Source organism: Canis lupus, chromosome 4, assembly GCF_011100685.1.
Source record: "Canis lupus familiaris isolate Mischka breed German Shepherd chromosome 4, alternate assembly UU_Cfam_GSD_1.0, whole genome shotgun sequence".
Lineage (NCBI taxonomy): Eukaryota > Metazoa > Chordata > Mammalia > Carnivora > Canidae > Canis > Canis lupus.
Genome location: NC_049225.1, coordinates 4,907,197 through 4,934,046, shown reverse-complemented (window position 1 = coordinate 4,934,046; position 26,850 = coordinate 4,907,197). Strand labels below are relative to the sequence as shown.

At 39.0% G+C, this 26,850-nt stretch overlaps 1 protein-coding gene and 1 pseudogene across 3 annotated transcripts in view; both read left to right on the top strand.

Moving 5' to 3' along the window:
* TBCE (tubulin folding cofactor E) overlaps window positions 1-26,850 on the top strand; it is a 78,719-nt gene that overhangs the window by 7,622 nt on the left and 44,247 nt on the right. For 2 of the 3 annotated variants that reach the window (XM_038533856.1, XM_038533857.1), the window contains exon 2: window positions 9,964-10,093. In XM_038533856.1, the coding sequence (XP_038389784.1) occupies window positions 9,994-10,093 (100 nt within the window). In that variant the 5' untranslated portion in view covers window positions 9,964-9,993. Of the gene's footprint in view, window positions 1-2,568; window positions 2,762-9,963; window positions 10,094-26,850 lie in introns of all 3 variants that reach the window. The other variant, XM_038533855.1, reaches the window with a different exon arrangement.
* Window positions 19,987-21,719, top strand: LOC102154261 (annotated as a pseudogene).

Genomic DNA, 26,850 nt, shown 5'->3' with positions numbered 1-26,850 from the left:
CTGGTTAGTTGCCCCTGATCCCCAGTTGCATGACTTGTACTATATGTTTCTTTGACCAGGCTTCCTAGATGCAATCTTTGGGTTTCTGAGAAACATCCACTTGGACTGCCCACTGTTTTTGCTATTCCCACTTATTGGGAGAGCCATCTATATTTTCTTGAATCCATTAATGCCAGGTATTAACCATGACGTCCCTTCTTCAGTCTGAATTCCTGGTGGTCATGACTTAACCATGTAGATATATTTCCTCACATCTTTTTTTCCCCCAGTTTTTATTTATTAATTAATTTATTTATTTTAGAGAGAGTGAGGAGTGGTGGAGAGGAGGGGGAGAGAAAGAGGCAGAGAATTCCAAGTAGACTCCATGCTGAGTGCCGAGCCAAACATTGGGCTTGATCTCATGACCCGTGTGATCATGATCTGAGCTGAAACCAAGAATCCAATGCTTAACCAACTGAGCCACCCAGGTGTCCCCCCATCTTTTATTCCTAATAAGTGTAGATAATAACTCAGATCTGAGCCCACCTCCTTTCTTGTCTTCCCAGATAATGATCAGCCCTATCCTAAAGTAGTTTGCTTCTCAGAATGAAGAAAAATAGTTACCAATAGGAATCAAGAAAACATTATTGAAAGGAATGGATACTAAAATGTTATAAAGAGGGAAACATTGCTCATAACACTATTGAAATTGGATGCTGTTGAGAAGAAAGAGTGTTATATAGAACCATAAAGATCCATAAAGGGACTCCTGGGTGACTCAGCAGTTGAGCATCTGCCTTTGGCTCAGGGCATGATCCCAGTCCAGGGATCGAGTCCTACGTCAGGCTCACTGTGAGGAGCCTGCTTCTCTCTCTGTGTATGTCTCTGCCTCTCTCTGTGTGTCTCTCGTGAATAAATAAATAAAATCATTTTTTAAAAAAAGCTATACACACACACACACACACACACACACATATGGAAATAGCCAAAAGATTTTAGGAGGAAGTTGTGCAAAAGCACCATGCCTGAATGTATGGTCTCACATTTCCTTTCCAGGAAGATAAATGCGATACTGTGAATATCAATCACTACAATTTGCTGGGATAAATTCATTATTGGAATGGAGATCTTTGTCTTTGTTCACAAAAATCCAGTATATAATTTGAGAGCTAAAGAGTGTGTATCAGGAAGATTATATATATGTGTGTGTATATATATGTACACAGATACATACTTGTTTGGGGCCAAGAGTCATGTCATTAGAGTAAAAAGCATGAGAGACAGTAAAAGGACTAAGGAGTAGAAGAGATCTATAGATTTTGCTATACATCACTTGGTAAGGAGAATAAGGTTGTTGCTTTTATAGAGTATAAAAGAAGCACAAAATTATAAAAGGCACAAAAATAAGATAAATGATGGAAGATTTCAGCTGTCTTAAATTGTGCTAGAAGCTTATCTTTTCTCTGGAAAGGACCTAATTTGTGTGAGTGTGGGGCAAGGTGGAGGTAGGGAGAGGGGACCATGTAAGTTTCTTAGAAGAAACAAAATGAGAGGAAAGATTTCTTTGTTTTGAATTCTCATCAACAAGGAGGAAGAAACAGGTGAAGTGGAAGAGCCTGAAATATTGTGGAAAAAGAAACTGCTATTTTTGAGAGTCTTCCCAAATGACTAAGATGTTGGATATAATCAAACTCCTTCCCAGGGCATTAGGAAGGTATATTTTGAAAAATGGAGAAGAAATACCATAGTCTTAATGATTCAGTGTCCCAATTAAAGATTTTATTTACTTTAGAAAGAGAGAAAGAGTGCATGTGCATGACCAAATATGAGCAAGGGGCGGAGGGAGAGAATCTCAGGCTGATTCCCCACTGAGTGTAGAGCCCAGTGTGGGGCTCGACCTCACAACACTGAGATCTTGACCTGACCCAAAATCAAGAGTTGGATGCTTAACTGGCTGAGCCACCCAGGCACCCTCAGTGTCCCAATTAAAGCTGAAGCAAATCAAAACTCTACAAAACTTAAAATATTGGGAATTAAATTTCCCATTATTTTTTTAATTGAGCTAAAATACAGATAATATTGACCATCTTTTATTTTTTTTTTTTAAGATTTTAAGTAATCTTTACACCCAGCATGGGCTTGAATTCACAACCCTGAGTTCAAGAGCGGCATGCTCCACTGACTGAGCCAGACAGACCCCCCAGACCATTTGAACAATTTTTAAGTGTACTACAGTTTAGTAGTGTTAAGTATATTCGTATTACTGTGCAACCATCCCCACCATCTGTCTCCAGAACTTTCATTTTTCAAAACTGAAACTTAGGCTTAATTAACACTTTCCCTCTCCCCACAGCCCTTGGCAACCACAATTCTACTTTCTCTCTCTATGAATTTGACTACTTTAGATGCTTCTTTTAAGTAGAATCATACAGTATTTGTCTTTACTGGCTTATTTCACTTAGTGTCCTCAGGGTTCATCTATGTTGTAGCATGTAGCAGAAATCCCTTCTTAAGGCTGAATAACATTCCATCATATGCTTATACCACATTGATATTTGGATTGATATTTGTTTTTTTTTTTTTTTTAAGATTGTATTTATTTATTCATGAAAGACACAGAGAGAGAGGCAGAGGCACCGGCAGAGGGAGAAGCAGGCTCCACACAGGAAGCCTGATGTTGGACTTGATCCTGGGACTCTGGAATCACACCCTGAGCCAAAGGCAGACGCTCAACCACTGAGCCACCTAGGCGTCCCTGGATTGATATTTGGATTAGCTCTTTGTGAGTAATAGCACTGTGGACATGGTTATAAAATATCTGCTTGTGTCCTTCCTTTCAGTTCTTTTTAAAGTATTTTATTTGAGGGATTATGTAGTCATTTCATGGTGAAGAGCATATACGAAACAGTTTAGATTTTAAAAACAGATTGAGAAAAAGACCAATAAACCAACAGGAAAATAGGTAAAGGATGCGAACCAGGTAGTTTAGAGAAAAGGGAATCAAAGTGAATAGATGCCCAGTTTCCCTCATAAAAGGAATTGTAAATAAAATGCATGTTTCACTTATCAGACTGACAGGTTACCAAAAATTTGTTAATCTGGAAGGGCAATGTGATGATACAGGGGCTCATATAGTGCTAATGGGATGTAAATTGGTATAGCCACTAAAAAGGGACATTTGTTATTACTTATCAACATTAAAAGTGCTCATACCCTTTGACTTAGCAATACCCATTTTGAGAATGTTTTCTGCAGATGTTTTTGCATGGGTATAAAAACATAAATGAGTAGGTTTAATCTTTACAGTATTATTTGTAATAGCAAAAACTTGGGAGTAACCTAAGTCTATCAGTTTGAAGACTGGTTAAATCATGGTGTATTTATACAAATACTATGCAGCCACATAAGATTTAAAAAAAACTTAACTTTTGAGGTTATATTATTGAATGAAAATGTAAGGAACAGGACCACATATATAGTATGGTGTCATTTGTGTAAAGAACAAAATGGCTTGTATAAGCATAAAATGTGTATGTTTATGTCATAAAGCTGTTGCCAGTGGGAAAAGATAATGACAAGCGGGAGTGGAAGGGAAGCTTTCACTATATTCCCTTTTATACTTTTGAGTATCATCTATTTAAAAAATTAAGTGAGAAAGATAGGCCTAGAAAAATATGAGGATGACTAAAATGGAAAAAGAGACTGTCTAACTAGTGGCTTTCAGACACTTGATTAGACTTAAGAAAAATATCAGTAAGGTTGTGCCTTGAAATCAACTTGTGAAAAAATGTGAAGATGGGAAAAGAAGCTTTTAGAATTGATTTAGACTAAAAAGTAGTACAAGAAAGTCTACTCCTTGGGTCTAATAGTATATGTCTTTTAACTTAAATCCTGAATATTTTGGAACATAGGAAACACCCAGATACTCACTGCCTTTGTTTAATGATTGTTAATATCTTGCCACCTTTGCTTCATCTTTTAAAAATATTTTTTTTAATATTTTTTTTCAATTTTTATTTATTTATGATAGTCACAGAGAGAGAGAGAGAGAGGCAGAGACACAGGCCGAGGGAGAAGCAGGCTCCATGCACCGGGAGCCCGACGTGGGATTCGATCCCGGGTCTCCAGGATCGCGCCCTGGGCCAAAGGCAGGCGCCAAACCGCTGCGCCACCCAGGGATCCCTAAAAATATTTTTTTAAATTTGTTATTTAAATTCAGTTTGCCAACATGTAGTATGATGCCCGGTGCTCATCCCATCAAGTGCCCGTCTTAAAAATATATTTAATGTAGCATAAGAGATGACAGAAAAGTGGCAGATTGATTCAGTTTCTTATCTTTTGTCGTTTCTATGGAGAATGATTTCCTGTCTTGTCAAAAAAAAAAAAAAAGTCTGGTTAAAAGCATGTTGAAGATAAAAAGACATAAGATAGTATTTGGCCATTTTGAATTAGTCTATTCTAGGGGCGCCTGTGTGACTCAGTTTGTTAAGCATCTGCCTTCCGTTTGGGTCATGATTTTGGGGTCCTGGGATGGAGCCCTAGATCCATGACAGGCTACCATTTCAGCAAGGAGTCTGGTTGGCCCTCTCTCTGTGTCCCCTCCCCCACTTATGTGTGTGCTTGCACCCTCTCTCAAATACATAAGTAAATCTTTAAATTAGTCTGTATTCCAGGAGAAATTACATCTAGAAATTTATGAAACAACTGGCAATGGGATCCCTGGGTGGCGCAGCGGTTTGGCGCCTGCCTTTGGCCCAGGGCGCGATCCTGGAGACCCGGGATCGAATCCCACATCGGGCTCCCGGTGCATGGAGCCTGCTTCTCCCTCTGCCTGTGTCTCTGCCTCCCTCTCTCTCTCTCTGTAACTATCATAAAAAAAAAAAAAAAAAAAGAAACAACTGGCAAATATGATTGTAAAAATTCCTGTTCACAACCTTTACAGAATAATGAACAAGGGGAACTAGAACTTCTAGGAAAGATGTTTTGTGAACATTTAGAAGTGATCCTAAGGAGCTAGGAAGAGTTTAGTGAGTCTTGGCTAAATTTACTTTTTTGTTGGTTTGGATTGTAATTCCCTGGCAGGCCAGGGAAACTTGCAGAGAACAGTGCATTATTTCCTTTCTCTTTTCATCATCTTTCCTTTCTGCCCCTCCTCATTATTATTAGTAGAACAAATAACTATTCCTTTCAAATATATTCCTACAACTCAGGTGTATAAGTAAAAGAGGATATGTCTTCCCTTATCCCATGCCTCTGACTGACAGTATATTCTGGGACTGATGGTGGGGTTGGATTTCAGGAGAGCATTTCACAAAGTTCATGATGTTCTTGCATGTGAACTGGTTAATAGGAGGACTTTTAACTAAAATAATATTTTACCCACAATTTGTATGGGTTCTGTCTTTGGTCAGGGGTTATATATATACATATATACATATATATATATATATGTATATATGTATGTAACACAGACATATATTGTCTTTGATCTTAGAAAAATTGGATAGGACAGAACTGGGAGAAGTAACTAATGTTGGATTGTTCAATGTGTAATATATATAAATGTAGAGTCCTACATTTACACATCATGTTATGATGTGTTAAGTCCTACCTCAATAGTTAGTTATGCAGGGGGCACCTGGCTCAATAGTAGAGTGTACAACTCTTGATCTTGGGGTTGTGAGTTCAAACCCCAACTGGGTATAGAGATTGCTTTAAAAATAAGTTAGCTGTACAAGAATAGGATAGAGAAGACCTGATTTGAAAGTTCTTCATGAGAATTTATGACTATAGAAACAAGTAAACAAGTAGATTTTCTCTTAGTGTCAGTGTCAGTATGTAACCTTTTTTTGATGAATGGATGGTTTGGCCATGGCTTTCTCAAATCTTAAATATATTAATTCACTTGGAATGTCTCAATTTTTCCCAAGGAGATACTTCAAAGGACAAGAATAACTTAAAAATGAAAGGTGTTTTTAACTGTTTTCTTTGGGATAGTAAACAATGGAAACATATAGCAATAGAGAAATCATTAGGTAAGTTGTGGTATCCATAGGTCAACATTGAAGAGATTAATGTGGTGATTCTGTGGCTATACAGAAAATGTTAATAAAAGAAGTAGGGCAGCCTGGGTAGCTCAGCGGTTTAGTGTCGCCTTCAGCCCAGGGCGTGATCCTGGAGACCCAGGATAGAGTCCCAGGTCAGGTTCCCTGCATGGAGCCTGCTTCTCCCTCTGCCTGTGTCTCTGCCTCTCTCTCTCTCTCTCTCTCTCTCTCTCTGTGTGTCTCTCTCTCGCTGTGTCTCTCATGAATAAATAAATAAAATCTTTTAAAATAAATAAAGTAGAACAGACATTACGTATCTATTTCAATTGTAAGAAAATTCTATTTACATCTTAATGAAAATTGAAAAAGGCATTTAAAACTAGTGAAAACTTTAAGCAAAATTATAATTAAATTTAAACGTTTAAATTTTTTTACATTTGAATCTTTATTATTTTTTAAAATTGTTTTTATTTTTCGGTATATTAGCTTCAGGTATATAACATAGTGATTCAGTTTCTCTATATGTTATGCTGTGCTCACCGCAAGTGAAGCTACTGTCTGTCACCACTAAATGCTATTATGATATCATTGACTATATTCCCTGTGCTGTGCCTTATATCTTATACCCCTGTGACTCCTAATTCCATAACTGGAAGCCTATATCTCACATTTTGCCCATACCCCCAATCCCCTCAGCCCTGGCAAACATCAGTTCTCTGTATTTAAGGTATGCTTCTGCTTTTTGTTTGTTTATTCATTTGTTCTTTTTTTTTTGTAGATTCCACATATGAGTAAAATTGTATGGCATTGGTCTTTTCTAGCCAATGGTTCAAAGCTAATGGCCAAGAATGAATTCTTGAGATGTCTTTGGTGCAAGCATGGTTTTATTAAAGCACGGAGACAGGACCGCTGGGCAGAAAGAGCTGTGCTGGGATCATGGGGGGTGGCTGATTATATACTTCCAGATTGGGAGGAAGTTAGGATGGCATAAGTCTTTAAGGTTTCCAGGACCTTGAGGGGGCTAGCTACTGTTAGAAAAAGCTCATTTATTACTGTTTAGTAAAACCTTAGTCATGAGGCCCTTCAGATGTATATTGGTGTGTCATATTCTTGGGGGATGATAGCCAATATGGGAGGGTAGAGATAAAGAAAGTTTCCAAAGGAATTTTTATATGTTAAAGTAGACTTACCTGGGGGTCAGGCTAAGATTGCCTTTTGCCTTTAAGTGTCAGCATTGAGGCAGCTGAGTCCCTAGAGGAATGCCACTCTATTTCAAGGACCTGTCAATGGGCTATATAAGTAGTAAGGAAATTTAATTTTTCTGTTGCCTTTGTTTCCCACACACAAACATCCTTTCAAATTATTAGTATTTTCATTTTCTTTGGGTAAATACCCAGTACTGGAATTGCTGAATCATACAGTATTTATTTTTAATATTTTGAGGAACCTCCATACTGTTTTCTACAGTGGCTGCACCAGTTTACATTACATCAGCAGTGCATGAGAGTTCCTTTTTCTTCACGTCCTTACCGACACTTGTTATTTCTTATCTTTGTGATACTAGTCATTCTAACAGGTATAAGGTGATATCTCATGGTGGTTTTGGTTTATATTTCCTGGATGATGAGTGATGTTGAGCATCCTTTCATGTGTCTATTGATCATTTGTATATCTTCTTTGGAAAAATATTTATTCAGGTCCTTTGCCCATTTTAATTGATTATTTGTATTTTTGGTGTTGGGTTATGTAAATTCTCTATTATTTATCTTATCAGATATGTCATTTGCAAATATCTTCTATTCAGTAGGTTGCCTTTGGTTTGTTGATTGTTTCCTTCACTGTGCAGAAACTTTTTATTTTGATAAAGTCCCAATAGTTTATTTTTGTATTTGTTTCCCTAGGCTCAGGAGACATATCTAGAAAAATGTTGCTAAGGCCAATGTCTAAGAAATGACTGCCCATGTTTTCTTCTAGGAGTTTTTGGTTTCAGGACTCAATTAAGTCTAATCTATTTTGAGTTTATTTTTGTGTATGGTATAAAAAAGTAGCTCAGTTTCATTCATGCATGTAGCTGTCCAGTTTTCCCAACACCATTTGTTGAAGAGACATTATATACTCTTGCATCTTTTGTCATAAATTAATTGACCATAGAAGGGTGGGTTTATTTCTGAGCTCTTGATTCCGCTCTATTGAACTTTTTTTGTGCCAGTACCACATTGTTTTGATTAGTACAGCTTTGTAATATAACTCAAAATCTGGGATTGTGATACCTCCAGGCTTGTCTTTCTCAAGATTGGTTTGGGTATTTGGGGTCTTTTGTGGTTCCATACAAATTTTAGGATTATTTGTTCTAGATCTATGAAAAATATGATTTGTATTTTGAAAAGGATTTCATTGAATCTTTTTAAAATTGATTTTTATTTATTTATTCATGAAAGACACAGAGAGAGAGGCAGAGACATAGGGAGAGAAGCAGGCTCCTCGCAGGGATCGATAAGGGCCTTGATCCCAGAACTCCTGGATCATGCCCTGAGCTGAAGGCAGACACCCAACTACTAAGCTACCCAGGTGTCCCAACAGTTATTCTTTATTTTTTTTTAAGATTTTATTTATTTATTCATGAGAGACACAGAGAGAGAGAGGCAGAGACACAGGGAGAGGGAGAAGCAGGCTCCATGCAGGGAGCCTGACGTGGGACTCGATCCCAGGTCTCCAGGATCAGGCCCTGGGCTGAGGGTGGCGCTAAACCGCTGAGCCACCCAGGCTGCCCTCAACAGTTATTCTTTAATATAAAATCTAGTCAGTGTTCAAATTTTAAATATTCTCATAATTTCTTTTACTTTAAAGTCATTTACAGTTTTTTAAAATTGGAATCCACATAAAGTCCATATATTGCAATTAATTGACGTATTTCTTAAGTTTCTTTTAATCTGTTTGTTCTCCCTCAATGTGTTTTGTTTGTTGAAGAAACAGACTTATTTGACAGTAGGGTTCCCCACTGTCTAGATTTGGGGAGCCACACCCTTGGAATGTCATTTGGCATGTTCCTGAGTCTTCTGCTTTCCTATGAATTAGGGGTTGGACGTAGTTATCATCCCTAGATTGGGGATACTTTTCACTCAGTCTCCCTTTAAGACCTCCTCTTTCTCTTTGATTTTAGGATTCTATATTTTTATTAGAGTTTAATTTTTTTTGTAGGCTTTATGCCCAACGTGGAGCTTGAGCTCACAACCCCAAGATCAAGAACTGCATGCTCCACCAACTGAGCTAGCCAGGTGCCTCTAGAGTTTAATTTACTATTTATTGTTCATTATATGTGTTGTTTCCTTATCTATGAGTTTGAGTTTTTCTCCCTTCCTGAAAAAATAACAATGCCAATATGCCTGTTTTCTTTCCCTATTCTCTATCATTTTTATCTCCCTCTTTTCTATTCTCTCCTTCCCAGACTCTTCAGTAAATGGCAGAATAGACAAATTATGTGATGTGAGCTAACTGGAGTTAAGCAATATTTTTAAAATATGTTATCAAAATACAATTAGTGAAGTAAAATCAAATTATGTGAATATTTGATGCCTATAGGCACCTATACCTATAGGCCCTTCTCTTCACCAAAATATGAAGGCTAAGTTGGCCAGGAGTGTTGACCTCAAAGATGTCTCAGTGAAGTGAAAAAAAAAAAAAAAAACATTTTTTTAAAAAGATTTTATTTATTTATTCATGAGCGACACAGATTGAGAGGGAGAGAGGCAGAGACACAGGCAGAGGGAGAAGAAGGCTCCACGCGGGGAGCCTGACATGGGACTTGATCCCGGCTCTCCAGGATTACACCCTGGGCTGAAGGCGGCGCTAAACCGCTGAGCCACCTGGGCTGCCTGAAAAAAAAATCTTTTTTTTAAAAGGACTTTATTAATCCTTGTCAATTTTTAAATTTTCTTCATAGATCTCATATTTGGATTCTGGCTATGTGATAATGAATGACACTTTGACATCTGATGTCATTGGTCGACGAGTTGAAGTTAATGGAGAACATGCAACAGTGCGATTTTCTGGTATTGTCCCTCCTGTGGCAGGTAATTTATAATTGTGTGTGTGTGTGCGTGTATGTATTTATTTATTTTAGAGTTTCTTTGTAGTGCTTTGTAACAATGATTTTGAAGAAACTAACAACCAATTTATAGATGCTTCCTGTATGCAATTATTGTGTTTGGGTAATAATATCCTGTGGTATTCTATGGTTTTATTGAATTTTACACTTATCTAATTATTTAGTGTTCCTATTTTATATTTAACCTTAAAATATCTTGTGAGTAAACTTTAAACAGTAACTAATAATCTTGAATTCTCATATCCTAACCTCAAAAACTAAGAATTTTTGGAAATTTCTTTTGTCACTAATCCCTGTGTATATGTAAGTAAAGCAGTTTAAATTGATATGCATATGATTTTGTGATATCTTTTTTCATGTATTATTTGGTACACATTTATGGGTTTTTTTATTTATTTTTTTAACATTTTATTTATTTGAGAGAGAGAGAAAGAGAGAGAGCAGGTACATGAATGGGGGGAGGGGCTGAGGGAGAGGGAGAAGCAGGTTCTCCATTGAGCAGGGAGCCTGATGCAGGGCTCTACTCCAGGAGCCTAGGATCATGACCTGAGCCAAAGGCAGATGCTTAACTGACTGAGCCACCCAGGCACCCCCCTGTAGCATCATTTTGTTTACATTTTTTAATTGAGATATAATTGACATATGACAGTATATTAGTTTCAGGTGTACAAAATAATAACTTGATATTTGTATATATTGCAAAATGATCCCAAGATAGATCTAATTAACATCCATCACCATACATAGTTACAGAAGGTTTTTTTTTCTTTTAGACGGTATCATTGTGTTGTTTTTTAATTTATTATTTTAATTTCAGTATAGTGTACATACATTGTTATGTTGGTTTCAAGCATATCATATAGTGATTCAACAATCCTATGCATTACTCAGTGCTTGTCAAGATAAGTGTATTCTTAATCTCCTTCATGTAGTTTACCCATCCCCCCCACCCATCTCCCTTCTGGTAACCATCAGATTGTTCTCCTCGGTTAAGAGTCTGTTTCTTGGTTTATCTCTCTTTTTCCTCCCCTTTACTCCTTTGTTTTGTTTCTTAAATTCCACATAGTAGCAAAATCATATGGTATTTGTCTTTCTCTGACTTACTTCACTTAGCAATTTACTCACTAGCCATCCATGTTGTTGCAAATGGCAAGATTTCATTCTTTTTTATGGCTGAGTAATATTCCATTGTGTGTGTGTGTGTGTACTACCACCTCTTTTTTATTCATTTGTCAACTGATGGACACTTGGGCTGCTTCCATAATTTGGCTATTGTAAATAATGCTGCAGTAAACATAAGGATGCTCATATCTTTTTGAATTAATGTTTTCATATTCTTTGGATAAATACCCAGTAGTGGAATTACTGGATCATAGGGTAGGTCTATTTTTAACTTTTTGAGGAACCTCCCATACTATTTTCCACAGTGGCTGCACCATTTGGCATTCCCACCAACAGTACATGAGGGTTCCTTTTTCTCCACATCCTCACCAACACTTGTTTCTTATGTTTTGATGTTAGTCATTCCAACAGGTGTGAGGTGATTTTGCAATGTGGTTGTGATTTGTATTTCCCTGATGTCAAGGGGTGTTGAGAATCTTTTCATGGGTCTGTTGGTCATTGGAATGTCTTCTTTGAAGAAATGTCTATTTGTGTCTTCCCATTTTTAAACTTCCCATTTTAAATATATAAGTTCTTTATATATTGTGGATACTAACCCTTTATCAGATATGTCATTTGCAAATATCTTTTCCAGTTCCATAGATTACCTTTGTTTCCTTCTCTCTGCAGAAACTTTTTATTTTTTATTTTTTTAAGTTTTTACTTTTAAGTAATCTTTACACCCAACATGGAGCTTGAAATTACAACCCTGAGATCAAGAGTTGCATGCTCATATAGAGGTTCCTCAAAAAGTTAAAACTAGAACTACCCTACATCCAGCAATTGCACTACTAGGTATTTATCCAAAGGGAACAAAGATAGTGATTTGAAGGGGTATACATACCCCAGTGTTTATAGCAGCAATGTCCTCAATAGCCTAACTATGGAAAGAGCCCAAATGTCCATTCATGCAGGAATGGATAAAGAAGGGCACACACATACACACACTGGAATATTACTCAGCCATCAAAAAGAATGAAATGTTGCCATTTGCAATAATGTGGATGGAATTAGAGTGTATTAAGCTAAGCAAAATTAGAGAAAGATGAATACCATATGACTTCATTCATGTGAAATTTAATAAAACAGATGAATGTAGCATAAGGGAAGGAAAAACAGATAATAAAGTAAGATAAAAACAGAGAGGGAGGGAAACCATAAAAGACTCTTAACTATAGGGAACAAACTGAGGGTTGCTGGAGGAGAGATGGTTGGTGGGATGGGGTAATTGGGAGATGGGCATTAAAGAGGGCACTTGATGAAATGGTGGTATATGCAACTGATGAATCACTAAATTCTACGCCTGGAACAAGTAATACTATATGTTAACTAACTTGAATTAAAAAGAAAAAAAGAAAAGTTGCATGCTTCATTGACTGAGCCAGCCAGGTGCCCCTGTGATATAGTCTGAACAAAAGTTTCAACTGACCTGTGGGCAATTCTGAAGATAGGGTGGCCCTTCAGAGATTTTCCTGAGAAGAGGGGCTGGGCATTTATACCTGTGATGATCTATCGTGGAAAAGGGATGCCAGGCACTTTTTTTAGTGGAAAGGGGATGCCAGGCACTTTTTTTAGTGGAGACAATTCTTAGAAGTGGGCTCATAGTTGAGGGCTAATTGCCAGAAGCTAGTATTCTCAGCAGATGGTGGGCATAAATCCCACTTTCTAAAGGCAGATTGGAGTAGCACATCACAAATTCAGTAATACAGATGGAAGCTATTTCATGGTAATTTAGGGAATATGAAGTGGTACATATTATTTTCACTTATTAAATTGCCTGTTAGTTTGACATTTCCTACATATATTTATTATCAGGCAAGTTTTCCCCCTCAAATTATAATTCTGCAAAGAAAGAGCTTCTGTGTATTTACTCTATTAATTATCTCATCATATGGGACATTCTCTATTACTTTACCTCAATTGGTGCTACTTTGAATTTCTTTTAGAAGTCAACAGATGAAATTGGTACAAAGATGCAAAGAAATTGAACACAGATTTAGTAATTACTCCTGGGGCTGTTTCACTGGATGTTGTAGGGCTGTTGTGATAAATAAATAAATGAAGGTGTTTGAAGCATTTAGACTAGTTATCGGCACATAGTGTTAGCTATTGTTGTAGATAAACAGTTTTAAAATTTACTTAAAAAAGAAGGAAAGCAATTGTAATGTTTTGCAAATGGCTTGGGTTGGAAATTTAATTTCCTGAGATCATGTTCAGGTTTCTTGATATGCATAGTATCATATCCAGGTTTTTTTCAGTTTTTAATTTTAATTTAAAAAATACTTATTTCAGGGATCCCTGGGTGGCGCACTGGTTTAGCGCCTGACTTTGGCCCAGGGCACGATCCTGGAGACCCGGGATCGAATCCCACGTCGGGCTCCCTGCATGGAGCCTGCTTCTCCCTCTGCCTATGTCTCTGCCTCTCTCTCTCTCTCTCTCTCTCTCTCTCTCTGTGTGACTATCATAAATAAATAAAATTTAAAAAAATATTTATTTCAGAGAGAGAGTGCAATTATGTGTGAGCATGTGCTTGGTGGGGAGGGGCAGAGGGAAAGGGAGATAAAATCAAAGTCTCAAGCAGACTGTACTGAATACTGTGCTGACGTGGGGCTCGGTCCCACAACCCTGAGACTATGATCTGAGCTGAAAGCAAGAGTTGGATGCTTAACCAACTGTGCCACCCAGGAGCCGCCATATGCAGATTTTAAAAAGAGTTTAAGTGAAGAGGATATGCTGTAGTGGGCATATGTTTTTATCTTATTTTATTTTTCCTTCCCTGTCCCTATGTTCATCTGTTTTATTTCCTCCCCTTAGAACAAAGATGTCCCAAGACTTGAAAGCATTATGTTCAGGTACATGGCAAAGAAGAATTAGGGTTGCTAATCACCTGACTTTAAGATAGGGAGATTATCCAGGTGGGCTCAGTGTAATCCCGAGGATCCTTGGAAGTAGAAGCAGAAGAGGGCAGTGCTGGAATGGAGTGTTCTAAGAAAGTTTCGACTGGCCAGTGTGGGCTTTGAAGATGAATGAGGGTCGAGAAGCCAAAGAATGTGTGCAGCCTCTAGAAGCTGGAGAAGGCAAGGCAACAAATTCTCCTCTGTAATCTCTGAAAGGGAACACAGCTCTGCAACACCTTGATTTTAGTTCAGTGAGACTGTCCTCAGGCTTCTTTTTCTTTTCTTTTAAAGATTTTATTTATTCATTTGAGAGAGAGAGAAACACCCAGAGAGCATGAACGGGGGTGGGGGGGTGGGGGGGAATAGTGGAAGAAAGAAAAGCAGACTCCCCACTGAGCAGGGAGCTTGACATGGGGCTAGCTCCCAGGACCCTGAGATCATGACCTGAGCTGAAGGCAGATGCTCAATCAACTGAGCCACCTAGGCACCCTGTCTTCAGTTCTGACCTCCAAAACTGTAAGACAATAAATTTGTGGGGGCGCCTGGGCAGCTCAGTCAGTTAAGCATCTTTTCTTTGGCTCAGGTCATGATTTCAGGGTCCTGGGATTAAGTTCTGTCCAGCTCCCTGCTCAGCAGGGAGCCTACTTCTCCCTCTCCCTCTGCCACTCCCCCTTCCCGCTACTTGAGTTCCCTTGCTCACTCTGCTATCTCTCCTAGATAAATAAAAAATCTTAAAAAAAATTTGTATGGTTGTATAGCAGCAATAGGAAATAGCCTAGATAATTGTGTGAGGTATTCTAAAATCATCCTTAGTGAATATAGTCAGATGCTAACTTCAAACATGTTATAACTGTATTTGAAGAGTCTGATTAGAATTGTTTTATTAATGTAGGAGTGAGGAAGCACTTTTTCTAAATTAATTTGTATCATGTGATGGTTAACTGATTTAATTAATGAAATAGTATCAGTAGATCTTTGATTAATATACATTTATATGCTTAAAATTATATATTCATTACTGGATATTCTTGTATCCATATACTTGGAGTTGCTGCAGATCAATCAATATATACATTATATTTTTATTTCTTCTTGGGTGATTGTCTTCATGGTTCTTTGCCCTTAGTTATTGTTTTGTAATATTTTTATGGTAACAAATCTGGTATTACTGTCTACCTATATACAGTGACTAAAGTAAATGGCCCTACAGTATTTTGGTTTCCATTTATTCTGTAGTAACAATGTTAATTTTAAATATAATAGTTGAAACATATTTCTTCTAAGTTCTTATGGAGATATTATTTATTTATTTATTTTTAAGAATTTATTTATTTATTCATGAGAGACAGAGGGGCAGAGACATAGGCAGAAGGAGAAGCAGGCTCCCTGCAGGGAGACCTATGTGGGACTCAATCCCAGAACCCTGAGATCATGACCTGAGCTGAAGGCAGATGCTTAGCTGACTAAGCCACCCAGGCACCACTTTTCTTGTGTTTTAGAGGACCATTATAATTCCCATGATGAAAGAAAAAAAAAAAAAAAAAAAGGGTGTCTGGATGGCTCAGTCGGTTGAGCACTTGCCTTCAACTCAGGTCATGATCCTGGTCCCTGCTCAGTGGGAGTCTGCTTCTCTCTCTACTCTCACCCTACTCATGCTTACACATTCTCTATCTCTCCCTCTGTCTGTGTCTCTCAAATAAATAACATCTTTAGGAAAAAAAACAGATTTTTTTTTTTTAGGTCTTGGATGATGTTTTTAATATACTTATATAACAATATTTTCTTATAGTTTCATTTAGTAACAGCACTCACTAATCTTCTGGGCCAACTTTGAAGCCTTGCTGCTGTTTCCTTTTTTTTGTTTGTTTGTTTAGTATCAAAATAATATATGAGTGTGGTAAAATATAGTGCCTAAGGACTTACGATGAAAAGCAGTAGTGTCCAGCTGGTGGGTGTTCTTTTCACTGATTGGTTGTAGGTGTTTTCTTGGTTAAGCCTATTTAATTGAGGTCACGTGTATATTTTCAGTTATGAGATGTTTTCTTCCAAGATTATCTTGGATAATTTTTACCCTTCCATTTTTCCTGCTTTTTCTTTCTGGCACTCCTGTTGGCTGCATATGGGATTTCCTAGATTGATCTTCTACATTCCTTTTTTTCTTCCTTACATTTGGTTTGAAAAAATTGTGTTTGTCTTCTAAAATTTCCCATGTTTTGGATTCTTCTGATTACATCCACATGATGTCATTAACATGTGCTTCTGTCTGTACATTTCCTATAAATTCGTAGTTTTATATATGGTTTATTAGATTTAGGCTTGATATCTCTTTTTTTTGTATGAATATTCTTTAGTTGATGTGTACTTCAGTCAGGAGGCACATAATGTTTGGCAGTATCACTTTTTGTGATGTTAGCAGCTCTTGATGAACATTTTTATATGGATTATTAGGGGTTGTCAAGATGGTAGAATTCTAATAATTTTCTTTTATCATTCTTCTGATGGACAGCTTATATCGTGGAAAATTTGTGTTAATTCCGTCCTTTCCAAAATAATTGGGTGCTTGAAAGGCAGGAGATAAATGTTAGATTTTTTTCCCTTTTATTTATTAGTCTTCATTAAGATGAATTGATTGACTTAGAAAACCCAATGAATTTTTAAAAATCTTTATAAAGTCATGGGTTTAAGCATATTTGATCTGTTTGAGTCCATTGCTGTTATCCTTATTGATGCTCAAATTGTCCCTTATTAGGGAGAAAGAGGCAGGAGAGGGAGAAGTGGACTCCCCACTGAGCAGGGAGCCGGATGCTGGACTCGATCCAAGGACCCTGAGATCATGGTCTGAGCTGAAGGAGACGCTTAACCAGTTGAGCCACCCAGGTGCCCACATCTCGCATGGCAATTTCTCCAAAGGCCTGCTTTTTTTTTTTTTTTAAAGTGGCCAATAGTATTTGGAGGCCATAACCTGACCTCTAGGGGTGTTAATTCCTGATGGGTTAGTTGTTGTTTCTGGCTATGTTTGGTCGACACAGCTATATTTGTTTATATATATTAATTCCTAGAATTAGAATAGGCTTAAGGAGGACGTGTATTTTTTTAGTACTTGTTATAAAAGTTTCAAACATAGAGCAGAGAATAGTATAAGGAATACTTGTATATACTTGTATGTCAATTTAACATTGCTAACATTCTGCCTTCTTTGCTTCATCACTTTTAATTTTTTGCCTAAGCATTTTAAACAAAATGATATGCACAGTAGCATTTCATCTCTAAATACTTCACCATGTATCTCGAAAAAGTAACATTTTCTTACAGAATAGTATGTACACTTCAAACTCAAATTTTGATTCATATTATGTTAGCGAATAGAGTTCTTTTATGGTTTATGTAAGCCAATCAATAAACCAGATTATTGAAAAACTTTGTCCTAATTAACTTCGTGGTTTATAGTCTTTGAAGATTACTCCTAAGGTGGCATGCATCTATTCTTTAAAATGGGTAATCATATAGTCCTTCAAAATGATAGGTCTTCCTTTTTTAGTGTGGTTGACATGCACAGGTGTACAACATAGCGATTGGACAACTCTGTAGTTATGCTATGCTCACTGCAAGTGTAGCTACCATTTGTCACTGTACAGTGCTACTACAATACCATTGACTGTATTCCCTATCCTGACCTTTCATTTCCATGACTCGCTCATTCCATAACTGGAAGCCTGTACCTCCCACTCCCCTTCAGCCATCTTTCCCATCCCCCCAAATGCCCCTTCCTTCAAGGAAACCATCAGTTCTCTATGGGTCTGTTTCTGCTTGGTTTATTTTGATTTTTAGATTCCTTGTGAAGTCGTGATATTTTTCTCTGTCTGACTTATTTCAGCAAAATTTTAGGTGTTTTAACCTGTTTATACCATTAAAATTCTGCACTATCCTTTGTCTTGATTAATTTTATGTATTTTATTTTTATATTTAATTTTTTTTTAAGAGAGCACATGCATGTGAGTGAGGGTGATATGGGATGGGGGGTGGCGGGGGAGGGGCGGGGGCAGAGGGAGAGTAGGCTCCATGCCAGTGGCCTTGATCTCATGACCCTGAGAACATAACCTGAGCTGAAACCAAGAGTCAGATGCTTATCCAGCTGAGCCACTTAAGTGCCCCTTTTTTATTAATTTTAGTTGTGAGTTTCTTATTCCCTCATATAAAGAAAATCTGAGTCTAATTGTTACTGTTATACTTTTTTTTTTGCCAAAGAAGAAAGTTGTTTATTTAACATTTTAAGGCTTTTGTAGCATTTATTTATCCACTTTAGGTTTTTGACATTATTAATGAGTTGAGTTATATTGCCCAAGGTATTTCTTTTTTTTTAAGTGATCTCTGTGCCCAACGTGGGGCCTGAACTCACTTCCCTGAGATCAAGAGTCACATGCTCTATGGACTGAGCCAGCCAGGTGCCTCTAAAGTATTTCACAGCTTTTATTGAACTAATACATATATTGAGAATCAGAGTCAACACAAATTATTTGGTAGCAAATTTCTACATGAAATATGTATAATAGTGCTGTTCTTTAAGAGATTTTCAGATGAATCATGCTTTTGTCCTCCTACCACAGCAAATAGAAATGTATATGTGTGTTTAAATGTGGTGATGACAGGATATGTTTTCATGTTCTGGGAGTTGATGGAAGAAATGGCTAAATTTACTACTTGTTGTCTAGAAGAACATTTAAACATTGTGTTAAAGCCAAAGTTGTTGGGGTGCCTGGGTGGTTCAGTTGGTTAAGCATCTGCCTTCGGCTTAGATCGTGATCCCAGGGTCCTGGGATGGAGCCCCATGTAGGGCTCTTTGCTCAGTGGGGAGCCTGCTTCTCTCCCTCTGCCTGCTGCTCCCCCTGCTTGTGGTCTCTCTCTCTCTCTCTCTCTAATAAATGAATAAAATCTTAAAAAAACAAAAACCACCCAAAGTTGTTGTCTTTGACAGACACATGATAGAATTCAGATGAAAAATCATAAATAGTGTAACTTAAATAAGTAATGCATTTAATTATTTCAGGATGCTTTTTATAGCTTATTTATTACTGGTGTGTAGCCCTGCTTAAAATTGGTGGCAGATTTTATTATAGGAGTGATAGGCACTTGGTAATTTGTAACTTCAAGTGTTTTAGGCCCCTGGTCATTCCATATTTATAGATGCAAAAAATTTGGTACTCAAGTGTGTACTTGTTTGAGGCTTTGGACAGATGTGGGATTGCTTCCTGAGAGAGAATGATTGCTCCTGAGTGGTATTTCTGTAGCTCACATTTGCACTAAAGTGGATGGCCCTCTACTTTGAAGGGTCGTTATGAGGATTCAGTGAATTAATATATATATAAAGCATTTAGACCTATGCCTGGTAGGAAGTAAGAGCTTTTTGAATGTTAGATATTATTGGTTTTGCTGTTCTTATTGTTGTGAATCAGAAAAAAAAAAAAAAGAAAACCTCTTTTCTCAGCACAACTTCATTTCCATCTATAGGAAAATCATCATAGAATATTGATTTTTGTTAGAGTGTGGTACTCATTGCCATCTGTCAGGAAATTTATGTATAAATTTAAAAATCTATTAATTTACAACCCTCAGGGCCAGAAAGTGTGGTTGTTAATAAATTAAACTTTATCCTTCTCAATCCTGTGCCTTATATTTGGATTAGCAATATATGATACCTTCTCTTAGTTTGAAATTGTTGTCATTTCACTGTAATTAGAAACCTAGCCAAGATAACATCTGTTGAAGAAGGGAAGTCTAATGCAGTGTGCCTGGGGTACTTGTTAAAAATATAAATTCTCGGGGATGGTAGAGGCTGTGTAGCGTCGCTGTTACTCTGAGGAGAGAACAGTCGGTAGCGGGGTGCAAAAATGCAGAGCAATAAAACCTTTAACTTGGAGAAGCAAAACCATACTCCAAGGAAGCATCATCAGCATCACCACCAGCAGCACCATCAGCAGCAACAGCAGCAGCCACCACTGCCACCAATACCTGCAAATGGGCAACAAGCCAGCAGCCAAAATGAAGGCTTGACTATTGACCTGAAGAATTTTAGGAAGCCAGGAGAGAAGACCTTCACCCAACGTAGCTGGCTCTTGGTGGGCAATCTTCCTCCTGATATCATTGAAGAGGAGATGAGGAAACTATTTGAGAAATATGGGAAAGCAGGAGAAGTCTTCATTCATAAGGATAAGGGCTTTGGTTTTATCTGCTTGGAAACACGAACCTTAGCGGAGATTGCCAAAGTAGAATTGGACAACATGTCACTTTGTGGGAAGCAGCTGCGTGTGCGCTTTGCCTGCCGTAGTGCATCCCTTACAGTCTGAAACCTTCCTCAGTATGTTTCCAATGAACTGCTGGAGGAAGCCTTTTCCGTGTTTGGCCAGGTGGAGAGGGCTGTAGTCATTATGGATGATCGAGGAAGGCCCTCAGGAAAAGGCATTGTTCAATTCTCAGGGAAGCCCGCTGCTCGGAAAGCTCTGGACAGGTGCAGTGAAGACTCCTTCCTGCTAATCGCATTTCCTCGGCCTGTGACTGTGGAGCCCATGGACCAGTTGGATGATGAAGAGGGACTTCCAGAGAAACTGGTTATAAAGAATCAGCAATTTCACAAGGAGCAAGAGCAGCCACCCAGATTTGCATAGCCTGGCTCCTCTGAGTACGAGGATGCCATGCGCTGGGAGGCACTGATTGAGATGGAGAAGCAGCAGCAGGACCAAGTGGACTGCAACATCAAGGAAGCTCGTGAGAAGCTGGAGATGGAGATGGAGGCTGCTCGCCATGAGCACCAGGTCATGCTAATGAGACAGGATTTGATGAGGCATCAAGAAGAACTTAGGAGGATGGAAGAGCTGCACAACCAAGAAGTGCAAAAACGAAAGCAACGGGAGCTCAGGCAAGAAGAGGAGTGCAGGCGCCGAGAGGAAGAGATGCAGCGGCAACGGGAAGAAATGATGCAGCGACAGCAGGAAGGATTCAAGGGAACATTCCCTAATGTGAGAGAACAGGAGATACGGATGGGGCAGATGGCTATGGGAGGTGCTATGGGCATAAACAATAGAGGTGCCATGCCCCCTGCTCCAGTGCCAGCTGGTACCCCAGCTCCTCCAGGACCTGCCACTATGATGCCAGATGGAACCTTGGGATTGACCCCACCAATAACTGAACGCTTTGGCCAGGCTGCTACAATGGAAGGAATTGGGGCAATTGGTGGAACCCCTCCTGCATTCAACCGTGCAGCTCCTGGAGCTGAATTTGCTCCAAACAAACGTCGCCAATACTAATAAAAATTTCAATGTCTAGTTTCCCAAAAACCCTTAAAAGCAGGACCCTTTTTGGACTAGCCAGAATTCTGCCCTGGAAAAGTGTTAGGGATTCCTCCCAATAGTTAGGTCTTCCTTGCCTGTACTACTTTGAGGGAGTTTACTGGAGGCTGAAGGCAAGGGAGGGGCGATATTTAACAAATCAGTTCTGTGTGGTATATCGTTTAACTAATTGATTCTGTGTGGTGCATTCCTGAAGTCTCATGTGATTGTTGAGGGTCTTGGGGGGGGGCGGTGTGGAACCATGGCAAAATGGATCCAGTTAGAGCCCCCATTAATCTTGATCATTCCATTCTTGTCCATCCTGTTCTTTTTGCTTTCTCATTCTTATATCCTCCAACCCCATAGACACTGCCACATATACCACAAAAACAAGCATCCCCCTATGACCTTAGCCCCATTTCATTCACTCACAGGTGGGAATTCAGGCAAATGTCCACAGAGGTCACAGACAACATACATATGATTCTGTTATATCCAGTATATTACCCCTTCATGTTCTAAGGAAGACCTTTCTCTTAGAGATTTTCATTTTAGTGTATCTTTAAAAAATCTTGTGTTAAGTTGCCTCCATCTTTTTTCTGGGTAAGGACAACCCAGGAAGGGCCCTTTTATGTGTATGATGCTGTTCACAGCTTTTGATAGTCCTAGTACAATCTTGGGAACAGGGTTGCTGTATGCTGAAGGTCAGACAGTAGCTCTTAGCCTTGCCTATCTTAGGTAGTTATGCTGTGCATTTTTTTTATTGGTGTACCATGTTTGATTTGTCCCTGATACCTTTGGAGTTTTTCTGAGAAATGGAGCAGTAATGCAGCATCAACTTATTAAAATACGTTTTAAGCCTTTAAAAAAAATAAATAAAATAAAAATATAAATTCTCAGATTCTATATCCAGAGATTCTTTTTTTTTTTTTTTTTAAGATTTTTTCATGAGAGACAGAGACATAGGTAGAGGGAGAAGCAGGCTCCCCTCAGGGAGCCTGATGCGGAACTTGATCCCAGGATCCCGGGATCATGACCTGAGCCAAAGGCAGATATTCAACCACTGAGCCACCCAGGTGCCCTATATCCAGAGATTCTAATTGAGTAGGCTGGAGTTATGGCTTAGGACTCATTTTTTTAGCATGCTCTCTCGAAGATTCTGATTCCACACTTTTGAGAATGGTTGAGTGTTTATTCCTTAGGAATAGCCACTTGTGCAACACCAGTGAATATGTGGTAAAGCTGTTACCAGGTAGGATGTGTTCATCATTAGCTAATTTGATGCTTCTTATCCAAGCACTCTTGGGACAATTGACTATCAGCTTAGGAAACGTTTTCTTCTAATGAACTAAGAAGTTTCTTCTTTTATAAAATCTATTTATTTGAGAGAGAGAGATAGTGAGAGACAGGACAAGTGGGGGGCGGGGCGAGGGGCAGAGAAAGAGCCCTGATATGGGGCTTGACCCCAGGACCCTGGGATCGTGACCTGAGCCGAAGGCCGACGCTTCACCGACTGAGCCACCCAGGCACCCCAAACAAAAGTTTCTACTACTGGTCAAGAGAATTGCATCTTTTTCTTGTTGCAAGGAAGGCCAGAGCTAGATTTTGTACGACATTGCTATTTTTTTAGTAATTCTCTGCTTTTTAAGTGCTTCTTATCCCTCCTCCCCATCACCCCCTTTTTGTTAATGGGTTTTAATCTCCCTGCACCTAGTTTTCTTTTCCCTGATTTTTTTAAAATTATAAATTATTGCAAATGTTTTTTTAGACATACAGAATACAAAAGCAAAAGACTGCTTCCAGGTGACAATGACATGTTCCTAGAGCACAACTGCCTTAGGATAGCGCTGAAGACAAACCTACTTCTAATTTCAGAGAACCTGAGGCAGTTTAGACAAATCTTATAATTGTGTGATTTCAGCCACTGAGATATCGAAACTTTGACTTTGTTTCAGCTATGAGCTATTGTCAGTAGTTGAAGCCTCTAAACATGTGCCCTCTCTGAGGAGAGTAATTTTGTAAAGACCAACACCGAATGAATCAGATTAGTAACATTGCTTAATAGAGATGGAAGATTCTGTATTTCTCATAATCACCCTAAGTCCGTTATTTACATTAGACTTCCACTCTGGGTGGTGTACATTTTATGGGTTATGACAAATGTACAATGACTTCATCCACCATTATAATATTGCATAAGATAGTTTCAGTGGGCTAACAATTCTCTGTGCTTTGCCTGTTCATCTCTTCCTCCTCCCTAAACCCGGTAACCCCTGATAATTGTCTCTATAGTTTTGCCTTTTTTTCCTGCCACTTAGTAATGTGCATTTAAATTTCCTCCTTATCTTTTTATGGCTTGATAGCTCATTTCTTTTTAATGCTAAATAATATTCCATTGTCTGGAGGTATCACAGTTTGTCCATGCTTCCAGTTGTGGCAATTATGAAGAAAGCTGCTATAAATATCTGTGTGGGGACACCTGGGTGGCTCAGCAGTTGAGTATCTGCCTTTGGCTCAGGGCGTGATCTCGGAGTCTCGGGATTGAGTTCTGCATCAGGCTTCTTGCATGGAGCCTGCTTCTCCCTCTGCTGTATCTCTGCCTCTCTCTCTGTCTTTCATGAATAAATAAATAAAATCTATTTTAAAAAGTCTGTGTGCCGGCTCTTGTGTGGACATAACTCATTGGGTAGATACCAAGAAATATGATTGCTGGTTCATTGAATTCATCATTTTTAATTCTTGTTTTAGTGAAGTACCTGATCACAATTGTTTTTTCATGTGTCTTGATGTCCAGGGACAGAATGAATCACCCCTCCTGGCCAGACTGTTTAGGCTTGGGTTTTATTTATCATTGTAGATAAATAAGCCTATATTCTAGTGTCCGTTTCAGTCTTTTGCATTTTTGAATTGAGTAGATTAGGCTAATCAGGGCCTTACCACCTGTGGTATAGAGAAGGCAGGAGCCTGGATCTTACAGTGTTGGGATCCAACTGATGAGGTTGGTCCCGCCTAGCTGCCACTTCTGTCTACTTTCTCATCTCTACTGGCTCTGTACTTGCTACGCTGTCTTCAGTGGATGGAGTAATAGCTTGCTAAGCAAGAGGTATGCTTCATCAGAGTTACAGCTGATGACAGTTGCATGCTGGCCTTGCTCTTTCTACCTGTATTTGAGAAGTGACTTGTTCCTTGCAGTATGAAAGCATGGCCTTCTTAGTAATGTCCATCAACTCAATTCTTTCTGATGCTTTTATGATGAATAACCTTACTTATATTTATTTCTTATATAAAGGCCTTTGACAAAAAGTGGATTAAGCACAGAAGAATTGTGTGTATGTGCTAAGAATTTGGTCTTTTTTTTTTTTTTTGCTATGTTATTTTAGCAAGCATGACATAATAAAATATACTTGGTCTCTGCCTCAGGTTCCTGACACAAAGCTCCTCAAACCCATGTAACTTTGTATGTGATAGGGTGCGAGGATCATATTTTGTTTTTTAATCTTGAAAATAAAAACTGCCAGGGTGCCTGGGTGGCTCAGTTGCTTAAGCATCTGCTTTCGGCTTAGGTTGTGATCCCACGGTCCTGGGATTGAGCCCTGCATTGGGCCCCCTGCTCAGTGGGGAGTCTGCTTCTCCCTTTTCTGCTACCTCTTCCCTTGCTTGTGCTCACTCTCTGTCTCTCAAATGAATAAATAAAATCTTTTTAAAAACCCCACAAAATTTCCAGGGGGTGCCTGGATTGTGCTCAGTCCTTTGAGCCTCTGATTCTTGATTTTGGCTCAAGTCATGATTTCAGGGTCCTGGGATTAAGCCCTAACTCTGACGGGCTTCTGACCAGTCTCTCCCTCTCTCTCTGTCCTTCCCCCTGCTCGCACTCTCTATCTAAAATAGATCTTAAAAAAATAATAATAAAAATAAAAATTTCCAGTTATTTTACCAGCAAAAGATGGGCTTATTTAGGGGTGCCTGGCTGGCTTAGTTGGTAGAGCATGTGACTCTTGATCTTGGGATCATGAGTTTAAGCCCTATGTTGGGTATGGAGATTACCTAAAAACATGACTATTAAAAAAAAAAAAAAAGGCTTTTTAGGAATAAAAGAATTGCAATCCAGGGCAAATAAACTGGCAAGGGACACCTGGGTGGCTCAGCAGTTGAGTGTCTGCCTTAGGCTTAGGGCGTGATCCCGGGGTCCTGGGATCAAGTCCCACATGGGGCTCCCCCCAGGGAGCCTGCTTCTCCCTCTGCCTGTGTCTCTGCCTTTCTCTCTCTGCGTCTTTCATGAATAAATAAACAAAATCTTTAAAAAATAAAAACCAATAAACTGGCAAAACCCAGGCAAATTAGAGGGAATAAAAGGAGAGGCATGCTTTTTTAAGGAGGAAAGGGGTAAGTTGAGAAGGCTGTTATAAATTACAAGTCCATTAGAATGAACTGGGAGTTTATAGTATGGTGGCTTTTCATTGGCTGAGCTACTGCCCAAAGTATAAAGAAAGCCTCTCTTCTTCTGGAATTGTAGAGTAGTATCTGGGTGCAAGGTCAAGTTCGGCTCTTCCTGTTGGGTCTGCAGCTGACTACCAGTGATGGTAGGGCATGAGAGCTCCCTCTGTGAAATCACCTGGACTACATTTTAGTGAAATTTTCTATTACTGATTTTCATGTTCTAATATTCAGTCTTAAGCCCCCCCCCCCCCCCCGCCCCGTTCCTGACGCCAAGAGCTTCTAAAGAAGGCCCTTGGAATCTCCAGAGATGGGTGTCTTTTTGTAGGCTAATGATGACTGGTGGTCAGGGTCCCCTAGAGAGCTTCAGGATGGGGGGCTTATCACCAGAAAGAATACACCTTAATTAGGAGGTTGGAACTTTCTGCCTCACCGCTACCCTCAGGTGGGGCAGCGGGGAGTTGGGTGGTGGTGGGGAAAAGGGGCTGGAGATCAGTAGTCACTCATGCCTACCCAAGGAAGTCTCCATGAAAATCCCTAAACTGTGGGTTTGGGAGGGCTTCTGGGTTGGTGAACACACCCACATGCTGAGAGGGTGGTATACCTCAAACCATAGGGACAGACCCCTGTGCTTAAGACCCTTCTGGACTTCTGCCTGGGTACCTCTTCATGTAGCTGTTCATCTGTTCTTTGTTATGTCTTTTATAATTAACTGGTAAATGTAAGAGTTTTCTTGATTTCTGTGAGCAGTTCTAGCAAATTATCAAACCTGAGTATGGAATGTGGAACCCCCGATTTATAGCCGGTTGCTGGATGTGGAAACTCCTGATTTATAGCTGATTTATGGTACAGGTGACAGCCTGGGGCTTGTGACTGGCATCTGAAATGGGGGCATTCTTCTAGGACTGAGC